The 20,663-nt window shown below is 51.5% G+C and overlaps 1 protein-coding gene across 1 annotated transcript in view; it reads left to right on the forward strand.

Moving 5' to 3' along the window:
- SLIT3 (slit guidance ligand 3) overlaps positions 1–20,663 on the forward strand; it is a 524,056-nt gene that overhangs the window by 354,591 nt on the left and 148,802 nt on the right. Inside the window, exon 5 of the mRNA XM_070414445.1 lies at positions 13,149–13,220. Coding sequence (XP_070270546.1) covers positions 13,149–13,220 — 72 coding nt within the window. The remainder of the gene's footprint in view (positions 1–13,148; positions 13,221–20,663) is intronic.

Raw genomic sequence — 20,663 nt, forward strand, 5'->3', positions numbered from 1 at the left:
ATACTAGGGGGTGGGCAGAGATCCATATATTCTGCCCTGTGAACATTAAGTATCGCCTTGAAATTTTATGGCGCTTTTAAAAACTCGCTTTGTAATGTAAAAAGTTTGAAACCTCCGCAAGCGCTCTGTGCCAGGACCTGGCGTCTGCCTCCCGCAGGAGGAAGGCCTGGGAGCTGGAGATGGGGCTGAGGGGGACGCTGGCACACTTTTCCGGTGGTGGGGGTGTCTGGGCAGACCTAGCTGGGCTGGAGGATGGAGACCGGAGCTCAGTGCAGGGTCCCCACAGCCAAGATGACACGCCCTTCCCCCCCAGAGCAGCCTTTCAAGTCAGTTGTGAGAGCGAGACCTTGGACCGCCGCCCATTCTTGGTCCCCTCAGCCTGCGAAAGCCCCAATGCTAGGACTTCTGGAGAGGAGCCTCTTGCAGCCTCACAGACCCCTTCTCATGCAGCTCCGGTCCTTTGCCTCTTGCTTTCCTGTCTCTCTTCTCTCAGCCTGTCCGTGTCTATTTCTGTGTGTGTGTGTGTGTGTACCTGTCTCCATCCTGCTTCTCCCTCTCACACCTGTGCCTCTTTCTCTGCAAGACTGTCTCTCTGTGTGCCTTTCCCTCCGGCTTCCTCTTCTCTTTTCTCTAGTTTTACTCTCCCTGTCTCACTGGGTCAGTCTTCTTGCTCTCTCCCTCTTGGTCTGTGTTTCTCTGCCTGCCTGTCTTTCCCTTTCTCTCCTCTCCTCTCCTCTCCTCTCCTCTCCTCTCCTCTCCTCTCCTCTCCTCTCCTCTCTTCTCCTCTCCTCTTCTCTCCTCTCTTCTCCTCCTTCTGCTCCTCCTCCTCCTCCTCCTCCATTTCTTCTTCTTCCTCTCTCTCTCTCTCTCTCTCTCTCTCTCTCTCTCAGTTCCTCTGTCTTTCAGTCTCTCTCTCTTATCTTTATAGCTGTCTGTCTGTCTCCCCCTCAGCTTGGGTTGTCCTGCCTGCCAACAGCTCATCTAAAGAAGGCCTCTCGTTCACAGACAGCCCCTCCCCACAGTCACTCAGAGGCTGACTTTCCGGTCTTTTCTGGAGCAGCCTTGAGGCCTCCGTTGGGTTTGGGATAACAAAGAGGACAGACCCACTGCATCTTCCCTGGGGCAGCGGGGTCCTCTGCTGAGGGGACTCGCACTTGCTGTCCCCTTTGTCACCTCCCATGCACTGTGTCTTTTCCTTCTCTCAGCTTGGACCTAACTCCGCAGTCCATTCAGTTATCCTACTAACGATGACCCCGCACTGAAATGTGAGCCCAGGAGTTACGCAGGGAGTGAGGACAGGCAGGGAGCTTGCTTTAGTAGCACGTGCAACTCCCGTCCCCACTGTGACTGCTCTCCGAGGGCTGCTTCCTGACCGGCTCCGGCGGCCCTGCAGCTCACCCAGGTCCCCAGCTTCCTTGGGAAGGGGAAGCCCGATCAACACTCCACTCTCAAGCCCAGAGCCTGTGTTAGCGTCGGGCCACCTCGCAGTCTAGCCCTGCTGGCTGTGCCTCCAGCTGCCCCAGCTGCCCCACCTGCCCCCCTTCCCATCCTCTCCGTGGGAGTCTCCGCCGGCTTCTCCTGTGCACGGCAGCTGCTGCACAGCCTCCCTCTCCAGCCAGCTGCCTGGGTTACAGAGAGCTGTGTGGCTTTCAAACTCTGCCCCCATCTTTGCCACCACGTCCTTCCCACCCTCGGGAGAGCCTGGTAGATTCCTGCAGGGCCCGGGGAAGCTTTGAGACGCTGCAGGCCAAGTGGGGCCCAACAACTGCTTTTGTTGGTGTTGAACTTGACCTGGAATTGCTGCCTTATGGTTTTAGGGTTCCTGTGTAATATTCTCTGGGCCAAGGAATTTGCAGGGATTTTCTTGTCTTCTACTCACAGTATTTGAAGGCAGATGCAAGTACTCACAATAATTAGTATTTATGAAAGCCGGGTAGCATTCAAGAGCTCTAAGTTCATTAGCCATTTCATCATTCTCTGGCATAGTATAGTCATTGTCCCCATGTTACAGGTGAGAACACTGAGGCTCCTACAAAGCCACACATAGCAAGAGGCAAAGCTGGAGTTCACACCGAGGTCCTCCAGGTTCCTGAGCCATGCTCTCCCTTCGTTCCTCACCCTTCCTGGGGTCTTGGCCACATGCAGGACCTCCTACCAGGGAGGTCCTTCCCTCTTTCACTGCACTTGGCACAAGACTAGTGGCAACAGCCTCACACGCATCGCTAATTAATTCCATCATCGCCGTTCACTGGGTTCTCCTCCGCTCACATCCCGTGTCTAGTGCCTTTCAAGCTACATGGCCAGAAGCAGGGCTGGGATTAAATATTAGTGTTAACTGCAAACTCGGTGTAAATCTATTGAACTGATGTTTCTATATAAATAAACAAGAGAACAGCATCTACTCTGCTGTGGTCACACCCAGGACCTCCACAGGTGCGAGGTATTAGCAGCACCTACAATTGCTTTGGATGGAACAGTACGTAGTGCAGGCAGCCACGATGAGAAATGCCGTTTGTGGCAGTAACGTAGCTTAATGGCCTCCGTGGCTGCATACCTCCACACTCGCCTCGAGACGAGACGCTGGCCCTGCAGCTCGGGGGGCTGAGCTCTTGCTGAATTGCTTTCCTGCTTCAGTAGGAGATAATTTTGAGCCTTTCTGAAGCCGTATTGATTTTATAGGCAGATGGCCCCAGGATAGCATCTCACCTTCACCATGGAGGTTTCACTTATTTAATGGGGTTTTGAAAAGTTATAGGAAAGAACAGGCACATACGAGCCACGCTCCCTTGAGCTGCAGCTCTGCATTGCAAATGCCAACCTCTGGGTAGCTGCAGCCCGGGCGTAATCTCTCCCCACCCCCACCCAACCCAGCATCTGCTATTTCTTCAGTAAAGAGAAGAGTAACCCCAGGGCCAGATGGGTATCCCCGGGGCCATATTGCCAGGAGAAGGGAGGGGTTGTTTAGTCTACAGAACATTTGTCTGAGAGTCAGGCACACATAGGAGATCCAGAGGAGAGCGCCAAGAATGCTCTCTTCATGATCAAGTTGGAGGTCACAGGGGTAAGAATTAGGGAGTGGTTTCAACTGCAGTCCCGTAGCCCTCTGGGCTGCCTCTCTTCTTCCCTCTGCCAGCCCCAAGCTGACTTCTGCGAATGCGCAGTCTCCATGAGGGTCTCCAGGCCTTCTGCACAGTTTGGCGGGAAGGAGACTAATCACAGAGCAGATGACGACACAGGTGATCAAGCATTCTCGCTGCCGGTCACCCCTCGGAGCAGCCCCTGTAGCTTGATGCCGAAGTGCCTCCTCCGTCCCAGAGTCTCATTGTCAGCGTTAGCCTAGCCCTAGGCTCAGTGAGTGCCAGGACTCAGCCCCGGCAGGAGGGGGGGCTGTTCTTGGAAATGAAACATTGTCGGGCAGGCGGCCCTTTTCTGGATCGAAGCCATTTCCAAACCTGTTGTGCTCCCTCACGCCAGGTTTCAACTCTCTCCGGAGTTCTGCTCAGCGAAGCTCCCAGCATAGCTGCTCATCCCACGTCTCTGTTTCCCTCACTACGCCTCTCCCGTTGGAGACTTTATCTGAGTGGCATTAGTTCTCAAGCAGGACATGCCACCAAGGAGACAGAGGTAGAGGATGGGGGGATAGGCCAGAGCTCTTTATAATGTAGAGGGACAATATGGACTTGGGGGAGGGGGATCCCCATAGCTTGAGATTTATTCTTCATGACCCATTGACCAGGCAATGGCATGGAATCATTTTTGCTTATTTTTTTAATCCACTCAACAAACACTTTTTTAAAGCTGTGTGTCAGGCCTCATGCTCCGCCAAAATCTCTGAGCACATGACACTAATCATTTAGTGACGGTACCAGCGGGAACGGCCATGTCACCTTAGGAGCTTGGCCTTCTTTCCGCGTGTATTTAGCAAACAGCCTCCTCCGATCCAGGCTCACGTCTACCTGCACCCAGGTCCCTAACTCACCTTTAGCCTGTTGGTCATGGCAGACTTAACCTCTCCCTGGGACAGTTCCTGAGTTAAAGGGCCACAGCACTGGATGATCTGGCATTTTGCTCGAGATTGCTTTTTCAGAAAAGATAAGAGAGACACCAACAAGGGACTGTGTCAATCACAGACTCGCTTCCTCCTCCCTGATGCCAACAGACATTGGCCAGAGCAGTAACCAAAAATACACACTAGGAACCCACCAGAAGCCATGTGGGAGAGCACACCCCCCACCTCCCTAATGTCGCTGATTACTGCTCCGGCAGGCGTCACCTATGGGATATTATGCCTCGGGACCTATGACCATCAGGCCACCATCTGGGAGGCAAATGAGGGTGCCCAGGGCAGCGATGAATCACGAGGCCAGACAAACTCGCACACTTCACTTCAGAACAATTCCATAAACAACCCCCAGCCCACACTGCCTCCCCCTTGCTCCTGAGGTTTCATCTCCTAATTGCAAAAGCTTTTTGGCATGGGGATGTCTTTGTGAAGAAGAGAGGACTCAATTTGGGCCATCTCTCTAAAGAAGACACGGGAACAAGGACGATTCTCCAATTAATCAGCAAATGCTTGGCTCCAGCTTTCAGCCAGAGGATCGATTTACATAAAACTACTTCTCAAGATGAATCTGCCTCCCTCAGCTCCCCCTGCAGTCCTCTTGTCCAGCCAGCATTAGACATGCTGCCGGGTTTCAGATTGACAGTGTCAGTTACGACAATCAAATTACGGATGAAAGCCTCAGAGGGCGGCCAGGGGAGAGGGACGCAGGGGACAGAGGGGGTGGGGACGGCATGTCAGCCGGGAGGAGGGTGACCGCACAGAAATAGGCTTTCTCACCCAAACTCCTTTGGGCAGACACATAGCTTCAAACAACAAAAAAACACTAGTCAACATCCTTTTGAACTAGGTGGGCACGTCCCACACCCGCCTCCTACCCCCAACCAAAATCAATAAATTAGACCAAAACACCTCATTGGGCCTAAAACTTGGCAGGGGACTATCAGATACAAAATTAGATCCTGCAAGCAGATGGTTTTCAGCACCAGATTTCTGCACACCCCTCTAAGGGCACCGAAATCGCGGCTGTGCCCCCTGGAGGGCACATGGTGATGGATGCACAGACTTGATTCCAGTCAGATGCTTGTAGCTGGGGCCCCGGTGATGCTTCCTGGACCACTTCGTTAGGCAGGGCCGTCTGGACCGAACAGAAGGCACAACTGGGCTGATAATGACAGCTCCCAGTCCGTCTGATAGCACTGCCTTGTGGGTAAATGGTGGTAATCCCAGGAGTCAGTGTGCTGCTGAGGGGCCTGGCCTCTGCCCCATTGGCAGGGGATGATCCGTCGATTGTAATGCTGTTTCGTGACCATGGAGAGCCTTCTTGGTTGAGCTGCATGTGGGAATGGAATGGAGGAAGCTCCTGTTTGGGCTGGAAGCATCGGTTAGCCCTGCCAGCCCTGACGGGTGTTGGTTCAGAGAGGGTCACATTCAATCCGGTGTCTGGAAGGAGGCCCTGTGCTCAGTTCAAGCCATGGCTTGCTTCCCTGAATCCAGAGGTTTCTGTCTTGACTGGCTCCCCTTCATATTTCTTGCTATACACCCCAAACCCCCAAGGAGTCCCACAGATTGGTTCTCACATCTGAAACTCTCTCCCCCGCTTGGCAACGAGTAGGCATCCAGCTACAGCATCCGGCTCCCCACCTTACTCTAGAACTGCCCAGTGCAGTGTAGCAGGCACCAGCCCGCGTGGTTGTGGAGCCCTTGAACTGAGATGTACGTAAAGTACACACCAGATTCCAAAGACTCGGTCTAAAAAAAGAATGTAAAGTATCTCATTAATAATCTCTATATTGTTGCATGTTGGAATGATAATATTTTGGATATATTGGGTTAAGTAAAATAATCTATTAAAGTTAATTTTAACTGTTACACTGTTTTTAATGCAGCTAATGAAAAAAATGTAAATTGCATGGGTGTCTCCTGTATTCCCATGGGAGAATGCCGTTCCAGAATTAGCTGATTTCCCCTGGAGAGATGATGGCCTCCTCGCCTGTCAGCCCCGGTCTCGAGTGTTCTGTTGGCCAGCACAGAGGGCTGCTTGTGCATAATTTGGGGGAAATTGAGTTAGATGGGCCCTGCACTTGTCCAGCTCGCCCCCTCGATGCTTTTATGGCCCACATTCAGCCTGATTTACTTACTCACTTTAACCTGGGTAATCCTGACGCACATCCTGAGTTTGCGATCTCCAGAATGTCTGCCCATAAAGAGACAAAACAGGGCCCCGTTGGTAACTCATCACAGACAAACCCACACCCCAAGGCCAAGTGCAGCCTTCGCAGCACCCACAGCCCTCAGGCCCCCGAGGGACCCTTAGCACCGTGTGCTGAACCCAGGCCTCGTCACGGTCACCGCTCTGGACCTTCTCGCATCCCAGCTGCTCGGTCCTGCTCCTGGCCTACGGGCCAGGGCTTTCTCCCTTAGCTGTAGCCCTTCTGGAGAGCTGTGGGAAATTGCCTGTCCACAAGGCCCACCAGGAAGATCCTAATCCCTGCAGGTTTGGGAGGGTCCAGGGTACTGTGCTTGCTTTCTCCTGCCGCGTTGCTGGGATCCCAGGGAAGGGTTTCAGAGTCTCCACACTGGGCCACAGAGTGGCTTTCTAGAATATAAACCTGCCATTCTCCACCCCTTGAACCATCTGTGAAAGGAAACATAATCCACAATGCCATGATCACACCTAATTTTTTTTATAAAGGCATCTGTATTTCTCGCAGCACCATCAGTGAACACTGACAAGGGAGTCCCTGAGTCCTCCTGTGAGGACTGTCAACTCTTGACATGCCAACTCTTGGAAACATCTTCGAACTGTCCTGATTTCTATCCGACTGTCCACTTGGAAAGATAACACCAAAGCACTTGACGAATCAGGCCTGCCTCCCTACTAGGGCCATGACTGATAGTGCCATCTTTCCCCCCTCCCGCCCCCCTCCAAATCTAAAGGGCATTCGGGGCCTCGTGTCAAACCAAGCTGTGCATTCTTTTCCATGTTGGTTAGGAACAATGTGCAGTGTGAGTTGAGATACATACGGGCTTTCTTCTTGTTGCAGAGGAAAAGCTGAACAGCAGCTCTTGCCTTTTGAGGTGTCTGGGTGTTTATTTTACCTTCACCTACGCAAGGGGTCTGTGCAATTGTATCAGGGGTTGATGAGAAGGCCAGCTCCAGGAGGACAGGAACTTGGTCTGTTCACCTCTGTATCTCAACACGTTACATGGTGTAGCACATAGTAGGCGCTCATAAAATGAATTGAGTGCCTACTGTGTGAGTGAAATAAGACTCTGAGCTGACATTTACTCAGCTGGTATGAAATATCTGAAGGGTAGGACTTTTCTCATGAGCTTCTCAGAGAAGGCATGACACGAGGAGCTCTTATTGATGTCTTTCATTCAATAACTTAGAGCATCCGGGGAGCAAGCAATATAAACTCCTGCTGCCGTGAAATGTTCAGAAGCCCAACTGGAGCAGTGGGGATAATTGTGGTGTTTTGTCCCCCACTGAGATTCTGATTCTCTGGATCTCAGGAAATGACTCAGTTACTCCGTGTGATCTCCCTGGGACAAAGGATGCCATTGACCAGACACCCCACTAGGGGCACCAGGGCTTCTGAGCTGGGTTAGATGCATTTGGTTTTGACAGTGACCCAACTGCAAACACTTAATCTTGCTTATTAAGATAAATCGTCTGCAAAAGAAATGTGCCTTTTAAAATGAATCCTCCCTGAAGTCCACATTGTAAAATCCCCAGGGAACAGTTTTTCCTGCATGTCTGTCCCTCCTGCTGTATAAGTAAGCAAAGCGATACCTTCCTCTTGGTTTCTAGAGCGGAGTGATGTGCGATAGTTACTCTACAATGGGAGCTGGGGATGAGGAGAGCAGGGGTCACCTTTGTCTGGGATGGTAGTACTGAGAGTACAAGAAATTGTAGATTCACGGATTATCCATCAGAAATTCAGAAGTCCCTAAATGAATTTTGATTGATACCTACTCTACCAGTGGGCAGGTTTCCTCCTACTAGGCAGTGACTAGGACAGTAATTTTAATATAAATTCAGCCCAAAGAGAATGAGAGTGGTAATCCACTGCCCTGGTCCCAAATCCAGTCATGATTCCAATTATAGTGGATCCAAATTTGCTAATCAAGAGTTGATTTTTTTTTTTTTTCTTTCTGAAAAGGCACCTTGTTGGTCTCAGTGCAAGGGGTTTGGGGACTGGGTTGTTTCCATGTTCTTTGGTGGCCTCTTGATCTTTGGTCCTGGATATGTCATCTTTGGGGAATGATTTTTTTTAATCTTCTGAGGACTTCTTGATTCAGGAGAACTGCCCTTGAAACCTTCTTAGGAAATGCTTTGGGTTGGAGTCCGGGGCCCCCTTTTCTGACACTGGCTCCATCTCCTGCTTCTTGGACTTTGCAGCAAACTGGCCTTGGGTTCCTGGAGTCAGCTCATCCCTCCCCTGGAGAACAGGCCGAGCGAGTGGGGGAGTTGGCACTTCTCTCTAACCAAGGGCTGCCGGGTGCAGGGCTGCAGAGGTTAGAGACAGGAGCGTCCAGGGGATTGGGCTGAGCCAGGATTGGACCTAAGTGTCCTGTGTTCCCCTTCTCCATTCTGCACCCTCCCTCCCTTCGTGGTCTCTCCCAGGAGCAGTTTGTGAGCCCTCCCAGGTCTGTGTCTGCTTCTGAGAGCGTCCACACAAAGGCAGACCCCGTTCTCCTAGACCAGTGACGGCGAACCTTTTGAGCTCCGCGTGTCAGCATTTTGAAAAACCCTAACTTAACTCTGTTGCCGTGTCACATACAGAAATTTTTTGATATTTGCAACCATAGTAAAACAAAGACTTATATTTTTTATATTTATTTTATATATTTAAATGCCATTTAACAAAGAAGAATCAACCAAAAAAATGAGTTCGCGTGTCACCTTTGACACGTGTGTCATAGGTTCGCCATCACTGTCCTAGACTAAAAAATGGGTCCTCCTTTCTGGATGATCGAGGAGGGAAGCCTTCATCCCTCCCCCGGATCTTATGGAAAGAATATTAGCAGCATTTGTGTGTGTTATTCTTTGAAGAATTATAGGCACATGTCCTGAGGGTGATGCTAAACTATGTTTTCAGCAGGAGGAATTCAGGACTCAATGGGGGAGGGGGATCCAAGAAATAAACACAGCCGTTCCCTGTCTACAGGGCTCCAGGTGCAAAGTGCACACGGGTATCAACTCACTTTATCCTCACGACTAGCCTCTAAGGTTTGTAAAATAGCTGTCCTCCTGTAAACATAGGAAACTGAGGCATGGGGCGTGTCAGCGGTCGGCATGATGATATAAGTAGTAAGTGGCTCCACCCACGTCAGAAACGAGAATTCTCCAAGGTTGAGGGAGCTTCCAGCCCCATATTGTACCTTCTGGATAACTGGAGGTTGATATCTGGGAGCGAACCCCCACCTCCCCCCACCACCACCTCCCAAAAACTGCTGCTGAACACAGACAGGACTTCCTGGAAGCACGAACATGACCGGGATAAGCACATCATCCCCAGGGGAACAAACTGCCTCTGCATCTTGCCTTTAACCGTGGGGTGGGCAGGGCTGGGGGAGGCGGGGACTGCCATCCACTGTTGCTCTGAGAACAAAGCAAGCCTGGCATCGCAGGGAGAGCCCGGGACGCGTTCCCTACGCTCCGCTGGAACTAGACAACCTTTCAATCCATTTAGCAAAGTGTCCGCAGTTCCCGTTTCGGGGTAGATGGAGCAATAATAAATTTGCAAAGAAAGTTAATCTGTGTCCAAAGCATTTTAGTAAATTAAAAAGGGGGTGGAGGGGCAGAAGGGGGATATATCGATTCTTGCCAACTTCTGTTTGACTTACTGTCTCCTTAATAAGTCCTCTTTGGTCTTGAGTTTTTGGATGGAATAATCTGTCGGTTAATCATTTTCCGGAAGCAGGAAAATGCACTTTAGCTAATGCAGTTCCCTTTCTTGCAGAGCCCTAATCACTTAGAAAGGCGTCCCAATTCATAACCCCACTTCCCAACCAGGAAAGCCTTTCCCACCAACCTTCTCCCTTTATCTCCCCGGAGAACCCCAGCACACCTCCCTCCCACCCCACGCCAATCTCGTACCTTCCATCTAATGTTTTGTGTTTTTATTTTTTTAAAGCAAATTTCCTTTTCTGGTCACTTCTCCACATGTCCCCTCAGGAAGGGTGAGGTACTCCAGCCCCAACAAGTCATTGGCCGGAACTAGGCTCTCGAGCACTCCGGATCGATTTTGTTATTTTTATTTAAGTGTCAGCCGAAAATGGTGGCTCTTGTCTCTCGCAGGGACCGTACTTAACAATAGCTCCGTGCTCCGGCATCACGCTGAGATAAACACACCCTCAGGAACCCTCACAAAGGCCCCGAGATAATTGCGAAGGGACAGTTACCGAAAATGAAGCACCAGCCCCGAGCCTCCTCCACGCCCCATCAGTAACACCATTAAAGCCGTCAGTTTGTCAGCCTACTGGAGGTATTTATGAAATCAATACACACTCCCACAGATGGATGGCGGCCGTATTGTCCGCCGGAGAGGAGAGGCTCAATGGAAAATGAAATTAATAAAATGTATAAGCAGATTGTCATGGAGAACAGATAAATTCCCTACAATCTACTGTTTTGCTCAGCTGTGGCAGGCAGGCAGTGGTGGTGGGCGGCTTAGCCTGGGCTCCTTAGACTCGGAGCAGGACTCGGAGAAAACAGTGAGCAGAAACCCAAGTGGCCGCCCCACCCAAGCACAAGATTTTGCCTCTGTAGCCACTTTTGTGGGAGATTTCCCAGCAGCTCCACCAGATGTGTCTGCTTAAATATTGCTTTCTCCTCTGCATCCCACCGTCCTGCAAACCAGGACCTTCATGCAATCGCTGTTCTGTCTGTGTGGTTGGGGTGCCTTAGCTTCAGAGGGGTAGTGCATTGCTGGGGTATGTGTGTGCCCCTTCTTGTCGTTTCCAAACATGGTTGGAGCGGGCGGTTCTAACCCTGTCTCGGGTCTGCTGCCCCCGCCTGTATACTGATCATCAGCTGTTCGCCGAGTGTGGCCTGAGTGTGGCCCAAGTGGCCACGGATAGCAGCCCAGCCTGGGAGGCAGGGGGCAGAGCTGGCTGTCCTGGAGACCAGCCTCCGCTCGCCAGAAAAGACTGGGCCCATTGTGGCTGCCAGAGCCTGGGGGACGGCCCAGATGCCCGTGGAAATTGCATTAGTTGGATGACAGGACCCCGGCCCCCTTCTCTTGGAGGCTGATGGAGAGCAGAGGCGTGGCCTCGGTGACACTGCCGACCTTTGCTGTCATCGTGGGCTTTGTTCAGCGCCCGACTGCAGGCTGGAGCCCTGCTCATTGAATCAGGCCCAGCCGGGGGAGCCTGCAACCAGGCCCTGCGTGCATCTAAATTGACTTACATCAGTTGCAGGCCGAGGAAACTGGATTTGAGGGGGGGGGGGGGGCACCCTCTTATTCAGCCCCAGAAGCCACACGTATTCCGATCTGCACCCAACCCCAACTCTGAGCCTTGCCTTGGAGCCTAACAGGGTCCCAGACAACCCCCAAGGGTCTCAGAGTCTGCCAGTCACTCAGAGTGTGGCAGCTCACCTCAGAGGTGGGAGAAGGCAAATGCACCCCTCGCCTCCGTGTTCCACTTTCCCTCCTGCCCCCGGGCAAAATGTCCATCCAGAGGCCCAGGTTTTGGTGGAGGATGGTGGTCTGGCCTCTCTTTCCAGCTGCATCTGGAGCCGCCTACAGCCATTGCTTAGGTGTCCATGGGAATGGGTAAAGGGGTGTCCCTGGGTGCACTCCGACTCTGGGACACCTGGCAGTTCAACACGTGTTTACCTGTGACCCAGCACGTGCTCCCTGTAGGACAGGAAAGTTCATCCTAGTGTTTCCAAAAATAGCAGTGTGGGACCATATAGCCGTCTAAGCAAGTGGATGATATACAGGCATTAAACGTGTTGGCATAGATGTACTGCTAACGACATGAGCAGATGTTCTCAATATAGTAAGTGGAAAAGAAGTTATAACAGACTATATGCTATGAGATCATATTGGTGAAATGTATATATAAATTACTCCTAATTGGTAACAGTGGTTATGTCTTGGGTAGGTAAAAAAAAATTTTTTTGCCTTAATATCTGAAGGTTTTGGTGTTCCCTTCAAAATAATGGAGAGATATAACTACAAATATGCACGTGTGTGGAGGTATATAATATATGATTGGTCTATGTCGCTATAGATATACATGTATGTTTGATTGATTACTCGCTGAGATCCCAGGCAGCCTGAGGTATGAGTGAAAACAAGTGCCTGTGTTTGGTCTCGCAAAAATATACATATATATAAATAAATAAAACTGGAAAACAAAATGGAAAAGACCTTATGGGTCTTAGGAAAGGAAACTGAGGCTTGGGGAACTCTTAAAGAGGACCCGGCAGGAGGTTTGGGTTTGAGCCAGCTTGGAGAGTTCCTTGCCCTCCCTCCTTGAAGCAACACCTTAGCGCTGCCTAATGCGGGGGGAGGTGCCAATGGGACCCCCACTTTGGATGGTTTTGTGGAACTGCAATTTGAATTCATCATGCCTGTCACTAAGATGACCCAGGAGGCCCAGAGGACTCTAAGCGGCAGAGATGGTTGGTCCCTGTCAGAAAATCAGGAGGCCAGCTCCATTCCCACCCCCAGATGACAAAGGCAGCGGGTCCCTGAGAGATGGGAGATGGAGAGGTGTTGACCCTGCCATGGGGGAGGGACACGTGCGGGAGGAGGGGCAAGGGGTCGTCTCTGGGAGGTGGCAAAACAGAGAGTTGGGTGCAGTGTGTGCAACAAATAACCCAGCGGCTTGGCTCCTGGCCTGGAGGTGCGAGACCACCCACAGAGCCCGCCCTGGAGGCGAGCGGCTCCCCCTGGTAACCATTCCAGCAAAAGCCATCTCTAAGGAACAATGCGCAGGCTGTGGCAGCCTGGGGCCTGAGACTAAACAGTCCCCCAAACAGCCTGCACGGGGTTTTGTTATCGTAATGAGATGCAGACAGAGCCGGCCTGGTGGCTAACTCGGTGCCTCTCTTCCTCTTGTTTAGAGATCTGAGCGAGAACCAGATCCTGGGCATCCCGAGGAAGGCGTTCCGCGGCATCGCCGACGTGAAGAACCTGTAAGTAATGTTTTCGCTGCTTCGCTGCAGATGTGGCTCTCAGGCCAGAGCGGGTGCACGGGAGGGGATAACCAGGCGGTAGGCTGCGCCCTGTGCGGCCTGGGCCAGGCGCCTTGGAGACCCTGAGGGGTGTGCTTCAGTGGTTTCCAGGGGGCACACGTCGAAAGCCACGACGACGGCTCCACACAGTCCTGTTCTTCCTGGCTATTCGGCCCACATATGAGTGTCAGCGTCTCAGACCTGGGTCAGAGCTGGCCCTGCAGTAACTCTGCGGCCTGGGACTCAGTTCTGCTTCTCCCAGTGTCACCGTCATCTATAAAATTGAGCTGATAGCCTGGTGGGGGTGCTGATGCAAGTGAGAAAATATTTAAATACTGCGTGGCACATAGTAAATGTTCAACAAATGGGAGCCTTGATGATGATGATGATGATAATGACAATGACGATGATGATGGTGATGAAGATGAGGACTGTGGTGGAACCTGGGAGACGGCAGGAGGGGAAGTAGAGACCCTGTAACCCCCAGGTCAGCCTGAGAACACTGAGGCCCAGAGACAGGCGGCGCTGAACTCAGGGTCAGCCAGCTCCTGGAAGGTTGAGCCCCAGATTAATATTTTACGTATATAAAGTGGTCTGTCTATCTGTCGGATCTCATGGCTCTAATCTTAAACAGGCCAGTTAACAACCAAAAAACACCCAAACCGTGGTGATGTATGAACAGGGCTGTGTAATTCTGCATTTCTGATTCTCGAGGAAGTGGTTAAATCTCACAGTGGGCCTCAGTGGCATCTGGGGGCTTGGGGTTTATTGTTGTTGTTTTTCAGTAACATCTTTAACCTCACAGAGGCCTCAGAAGTGCAAAGATCCAAGGTTCTGCAAGCACAGGTTCCCGAGTCACCCGGGAGCTGCCGTCAGGCCTCCTTCCTGACCACTCAGCAGTGTGTCACTCAGGGGCCTGAGCAGCGATGATCTCTCTGGTTTTTCCCCGGGGTCAGCATGTGGTCCTGTGGGGAGAGGGGAGGGCAGTAAACTCACCGCTTAACGGATGAATTAACCAGCAGAACTAAAGACAGATGGGTCACCTGACACCTCTCATCAGTTCGGTCAGCACACATTTGTTGGCCAGAACTTATAAGTCCCAAAAGGGTAATTCCTGTTCTCAGGTGGAACTGGGGGCAAGAAACATGGGAACACAAGAAAGTGTCCTGTGATTTAACAACCCGAGTGAAAAGTGGCACATGAGTGGCTACGCATAGTAAAGGGCTATCAGAGCTCAGAGAAGAAAATAGCGTTGGGCAGCGCTGCTAGTATCACGGCTTTGGGGTGTGATAGATTGATGTCTGATCCCCAGCTGTTCTGTGCAGCAACCTTAAGCACATTACTTGCCACTTCTGAGCCTGGATTTCCTCCACTGTAAGATGAGGATAAGAATTGTACTTAATCTCTGGAGTTTTTGTGAAGATTAATAAAATAATGCGTATGAATAACTTAGTGCTATGCCAACATGGAAGTTATTTAGAAAGTTCTAGCTCCTACTATATATTCCTTCGTTGTTGTTAGGTGGCCCAGGAAAGCGGCGGCGAGGAAAAGAAAGAGAATCGAGTGAATCAGAAAGAAAAAGGAGAAGTTTATTTGCGTTCTCGGGCGAGACCCACCGGCCCAAAAGGTGGGGCCAGTGAATTTCGCGACTTCAGGGAGGGAGGGACATCTCTTTATTCAGGTGTTTGGTGAGGGCGGGGGCCTGAACTGAGGAAGTGCCCGCAGCAGGGATCATCACACATTCAACTGAGGGAGTCTCGGCCGCAGGGGGTGGGCAGCACATTCAGGAATGGGTCAGTATCTGTGTGGGGATCTCTGTGAACTTCAAGGAGAAGCAGGTATCTGTGTCTGGCACGTTGACCTGTGAGAGATTCCAGATCTGTGAGAAATTCCAGAGGAAGTCCATTGTCTCATCTCATGTCCGCATGTATCCGATCCCGGGCTCCCTCCGACCTAACAGTTGTTATCATTGTAAAGACTTTAGTTGGGCCTGAACAATGATCAGAATTCACAGCATAGACGAGGCAAACTGTGTGTGGAAAGTGTGGAGGAAACCTGTGTAAGGTGAGCCCCAAGGACACAGACAGAGCCGTCTGGTGGGAGTGGGGTGGTTATGAGGCAGAATAATAGGTGATGAGGTTAGAAAAAAAAAGAGGAGGCCAGGTGGATGAGCCTTGCCTGCGAGGAGTGTGGACTTGAGATGCAGATGCTAAGAGTTTGGCGGGCTTCTGGCCGGGGATAGGCCTCGATGAAATCGTTGGCTGTGGAAGAGACACCTAGGACAGGAGGAGGTGGAAAGGGGAAGGCTGGGCTGGAGATGGAGCTGGAGTTCAACATGAGGGATCAGGGCTGGCACTCGGGATGGAGCCGTCGGAAGTGAAAGGAGGAATCCGTGGGGGCCAACTCAACAGAGCTTGTCGAACAGCGAGTTACGGGCACCAGGGAAAAAGAAGCAGAAAGCGATGCGCTACGGGCTCTGACAACGCAGAGAATGATGGCAGGTTCTCGCAGCCATTCATCCATGCAGCCATCAGAATATTTTTCTGAGCCTCTTAAATGCCAGTTTGGGGGAAACCTAAGGTGAAGTAGATAGATCTGTGAGCTCCGCTTCCTTGGAGCTTCCAGCCCACGGAGATTGGAAGGTGAGGCGGGAGAGCCAGGCTGGAAGGGCAGGAGTCGGGCGTGGAGTGCTGTCACGTCCTCCCTGGACAATGTGTGCTCAGAAACTCGGGGCCGACGTGCCATCCGGTTCCTGCCGGTCTACGGGCCTCAGCTTCCATGGGTTTTATAAGAGGAAGTCCAACTACTTGTAAATAATCTTACAGTCGTGAGAGAAAAGGTCATGTGGGTCATTAGAGATATCGGATTGGAGCTGAGGAGCAAGTTCAAAGAGGGGAACATCTGGTCAAGGCGATAATGAAGTTGTGCGTTTAAATCTGTATCCGTACATGCAAAATGGGAAGCGCTTTGCAGAAATGACGTCTGTACGAAACCTGTTAGGGAAGCACTGCCCGTCCTACTAGACCTCAGCTACCCGCAGGCAGATTGTCTTATGAGTGATGAGTGGCAACTGTTAAATCCCAGGAATGCCCATCCCCTCCTCAGTCTGTTCGAGAGCCAGCTCCCAGGCCCGCCCTCCCCTGCCCCTGTGTGAGCTGAGACTATTACTTAAGTAATAGGAGTAGAAGATACATTATTGGTCAAGCGGGTTGTGAAGTGACCGCAATTGGGCCTGTCCATGATTCCATGTGCTTCATTAAGAAGAGAAAATCTGCCCGGCGTGGCTCAGTGGTTGAGCGTCAACCTATGAACTAGGAGGTCATGGTCCGGTTCCCGGTCAGGGCACATGCTTGGATTGCAGGCTCAGTCCCCCGTGTGGAGCGTGCAGGAGGCAGCTGATAAATGATTCTCTCTTATCACTGATGTTTCTCTCTCTCTCTCTCTCTCTCTCTCTCTCTCTCTCTTTCTTTCTCCCTCCCTACCTCCCTCCCCCTTCCTCTCTGAAATCAATAAAAATATAATTTTTAAAAAAGAGGAGAAAATCCAGGACTTTCTACTTTTTAAAAAATATATATTTATTGATTTCAGAGAGGAGGGGAGGAGAGAGAGATAGAAACATCAATGATGAGAGAGAATCATTGATCAGCTGCCTCCTGCACACCCCCTACTGGGGATGGAGCCTGCAACCCAGGCACATGCCCTTGGCCGGAATCGAACCTGGGACCCTTCAGTCCGCAGGCTGACGCTCTATCCACTGAGCCAAGCTGACCAGGGAAGACGTTCTACTTTTTGTCACTTTGTCATTGTGACATGGCTTTTCTTTGCTTGCCCTAACATTCCCCTTCAAGGAGGAAGAGTCTGTGATGTCCCCACTTTCCAGATGAAAGAGTTCAGTTTCAATCGGCGGTGCAATTTGCCAAAAGTCAGCAGACCCCAGCGGGCCGAGGCCTCCCCGCCGAGCCTGCCCTCAGTGGCATGTGCGACCGTCTTTTGGACTCTGTGCATTGAACGTCTGTGCACACAAATCCCTCCTCACTCAGCCATGCCAGCAGCAGGGAGAATGGGTGGTACCAGGGGCTGCTGGTGAGCGGAGGTCTGACTCACAGAGGCAGGGAGGCAAGCGCACAGCTCTCAGCAGAGTGAGCGGAAAGACGCAGGCGCTGGGACCCTGTGGGAGTGTGGAACCACCCTGCACACTGGTGCTGAGGGGACGGGGTACCCTGCCCCCGGGCAGTGCAAGGAACCCCCTAATTGCTTCCTGCTTCTCCAGAGATGAGAGAAAGTAATTAGCTGGGGACACCACTCTGCAGTTACTAAAAGGTGACTTTATGGGCTGGTCCCACTCTGCTGCTGCCTGGAAGCGGGAGACAGGCTGTATTTAAAGAGACAGGCAGTTTGATGAGCAGGTTGATGTGGAGGAAGAGCCGCTTGGAGAGACTGGCCTGTAGATAGCCCAGGGGTGGGGAACGTCTGGCCCACGGGCCCTATAAGGCCTGTGAAATCATGTGGTCTGGCCCTGCCAAGGCACTAGGGGTGAGTTAATTAAATGTATGACCAAATACATCAGGCTAATTTTAAGTTGATAATTTGGTATGGCCCATGAATGAATGATATTACACATATCCAAATGGCCCTTGGCAGAGAAAAGGTTCCCCACCCCTGATAGACCAACACTCAACAACACCTGTCTTACTGCTGTGTGTAAACGCTGTGGTAGGTGCCATAACAGACAAAGGGATGGCAAGAAAGAAGCGAGAAGGAGAGGGAGAGGGGTGAGGCAGGGGGAGGGAGAGAGGGAAGAAAGAATCAGAAAGACATAGAGATCGGGAGAAAATTAATTGGGACGGGGGGGCAGAGATGACAAGCCACAGTCCAGCCAAGCGTAATAGGGAAAAGGTAAAAACCTGTATAGGTGGTTGTTGTTTGGTTTTTTTATGTCCCTTTGGCCTGTCTTCCTCAGCAGTTGTGCTTTCCTGTTTTTTCGGTTTCTATTTGCCAGGACTCTGTAGGACATGCATTCCAGAAGGGAAAATCAATAGCCCTGTCCCTGGCAGCGCACAGAATTCGGAATTGACGGCTTCAGCACAGGCTGAGCGGGCAGCCTTTGTGTTCTCTAGTTTGTCTGTGTGGCTGCACTGCCCTCCCGCTTCCCGAGATGAATGAGGGCCGTCTCCGCCCCAGGGAGCAGGCAGTGATCTTACGTGAGGCTGAGGGAGGTGTGGGGAGGGCACGAAGCACCCATTCCATTGGCAGCCTCTCTGTCTGCTGATCTCAGCAACCATTCCTTCTGTCCCTGCACCTGGGCCAGTGCTCACTCTCCTGGTCCTGCCCTGCAAGGCAGCATGTGGTCTGGGTCCTCTCTCAGCGCATCATGCTCCCTATGCACCATTTCATCCCTTCACACACCAGGCTCCTTCCTGCCTCAGGGCCTTTGCACTTGTTCTTTCCTTTGCCTGGGACCTGCTAAGCCCTCAGACCTCTGCACATTTGGCTCCTTCTGATCCTTCAGATGTCAGCTCAATGTCACCTCCTCTCCAGAGTGGCCTTCCCTGACCCATTTAAAGCAGCTTTCCAGTACCCACTGCCCCTCTTCTCTACCCCATTGCCCAGTTATCCTATATAATAAAAGCCTAATATGCTAAGTGTCCGGTTATCCGGTTTTCTGTTCAACCAATCAAAGCGTAATATGCTAATGATATGGTAAGACCACTCGACCACTCACTATGACGTGCACTGACCACCACGGGACAGACGCTTCAACCGGTAGGTTAGCTTGCTGCTGGGGTCTGGCAGATCGGGACTGAGTGAGACTGGCCAGACACACCCTGGAACCTTCCTGCTATCCCTCCCCAGCTGGCCAATCTCCTATGCCCCTCCCCACCCCAATTGTGCACCAGTGGGGTCCCTTGGCCTGGCCTACGCCCTCTCGCAATCTGGGACCCCTCAGGGGATGTTGGAGAGCCAGTTTTGGCCTGATCTGCAGGCCAGACTGAGGGACCCCACTGGTGCATGAATTCGTGCACCAGGCCTCTAGTATTTCAGAATGCATGTGTGTACACAGGCACCCTGCCTGTCTCAATCACAGTGGAATCCCCAAACAGTTCAGCAGAGAGTAAGGCAGACTAAAAAAGTAGAAGGAATGTACTTATTCTTTCATTCCTCAAGTGTTTGCAGTTGACCTATTACATACAAGAAATCATGTACAATTGTTAACATGTTTAACATGAGAGTAATATTATAGACAGAATAAAGCATCATCCTTATACTCGGAGGACTCACAGACAGTAAGTGGGCAGGTGCAGGACACTGCTGGAGGTACAGCAAGGTGGGAAAGCCCAGGGAGACAGGCCTGACTCAGGCTTCACTCAGGAAGTGACATGAAGTTGGGTCTTGAAGGATGAGCAGGAGTTTTCCCAGGGGAATAGCATTCCAGGGGGAAGCACCAGCACGTGAAGAATCACCAACCTGATCCAAGGCGCAGAGGTGTATGAGTTGCCATAGATTCACGGCTGGAGCGCAGCGAGCAGGAGAGGTGGTTGTGTGTGCGATTCTTCAGAGATTATGGGCCTGAATCAGGCCAAGTGGAGCTAAAGAGCGAGTGTCTACAACAGACAGGGGCCTGAGCGGGCGGGTCCATTGAGTGCCTGTCACAGGGCTGATGCCCCTCCCGAAGGTGTCCACACCCTGATCCCTGGACAGGTGACTGTGTACCTTGCATGGCAAAAGGGACTTTGCAGATAGGATTAAATTAAGGATCTTGTGCTGGAGGGAGAGATTATCCTGGATTATTCAAGTGGACCCAGTGTAATCAGAAGAAAGAGGCCATGCTGGCCCTGGCTGGTTGCTCAGTGGTTAGAGTGTCGGCCCACAGACCAAAGGTATTGAGTTTGATCCCTAGTCAAGGGCACGTACCTCGGTTGCATACAGAAGGCAACCAATTGACGTGTCTCTCTCACCAATCAATGTTTCTCTCTCTTCCCTCCTCCTCCCTCTCCTCTACTCTCTCCTCGGGTGAGAAAGAGGACATGCTGGAAGCCAGGGGAGAAAAGGCCACAGGCTACAGAGATTTAGGACAGAACCACTCCTGGAAAAGGCAGGGAGACAGGTGCTCCCCGAGAGCTCCCAGCAGAGCACAGCCCTGCCCACACCTTGGCTCGAGCCCAGGGAGACTGACCTAGGACCTGGGTCCTCCAGACCACTAAGAAAGTACATTCTCATTGTTGTAAAGCCACTACATTTGTGGTGCTTGTTACAGCAGCAATAAGAACCAGATACCGATACTGCCCTCAGGCTGCCACTTAACCTCACGGTCTTCATTTCTTCATGTTAAAGTAAGTCATTGACGTGTGGTGAGCAGTGGATTTCAGTTTGTATTCTGAGAAACTCCAGTGCTTCAAGAACCCA

Source organism: Myotis yumanensis, unplaced genomic scaffold (genome assembly GCF_028538775.1).
Source record: "Myotis yumanensis isolate MYYU_CA2020_CCGP unplaced genomic scaffold, mMyoYum1.0.hap1 SCAF_5, whole genome shotgun sequence".
NCBI classification, from domain to species: domain Eukaryota; kingdom Metazoa; phylum Chordata; class Mammalia; order Chiroptera; family Vespertilionidae; genus Myotis; species Myotis yumanensis.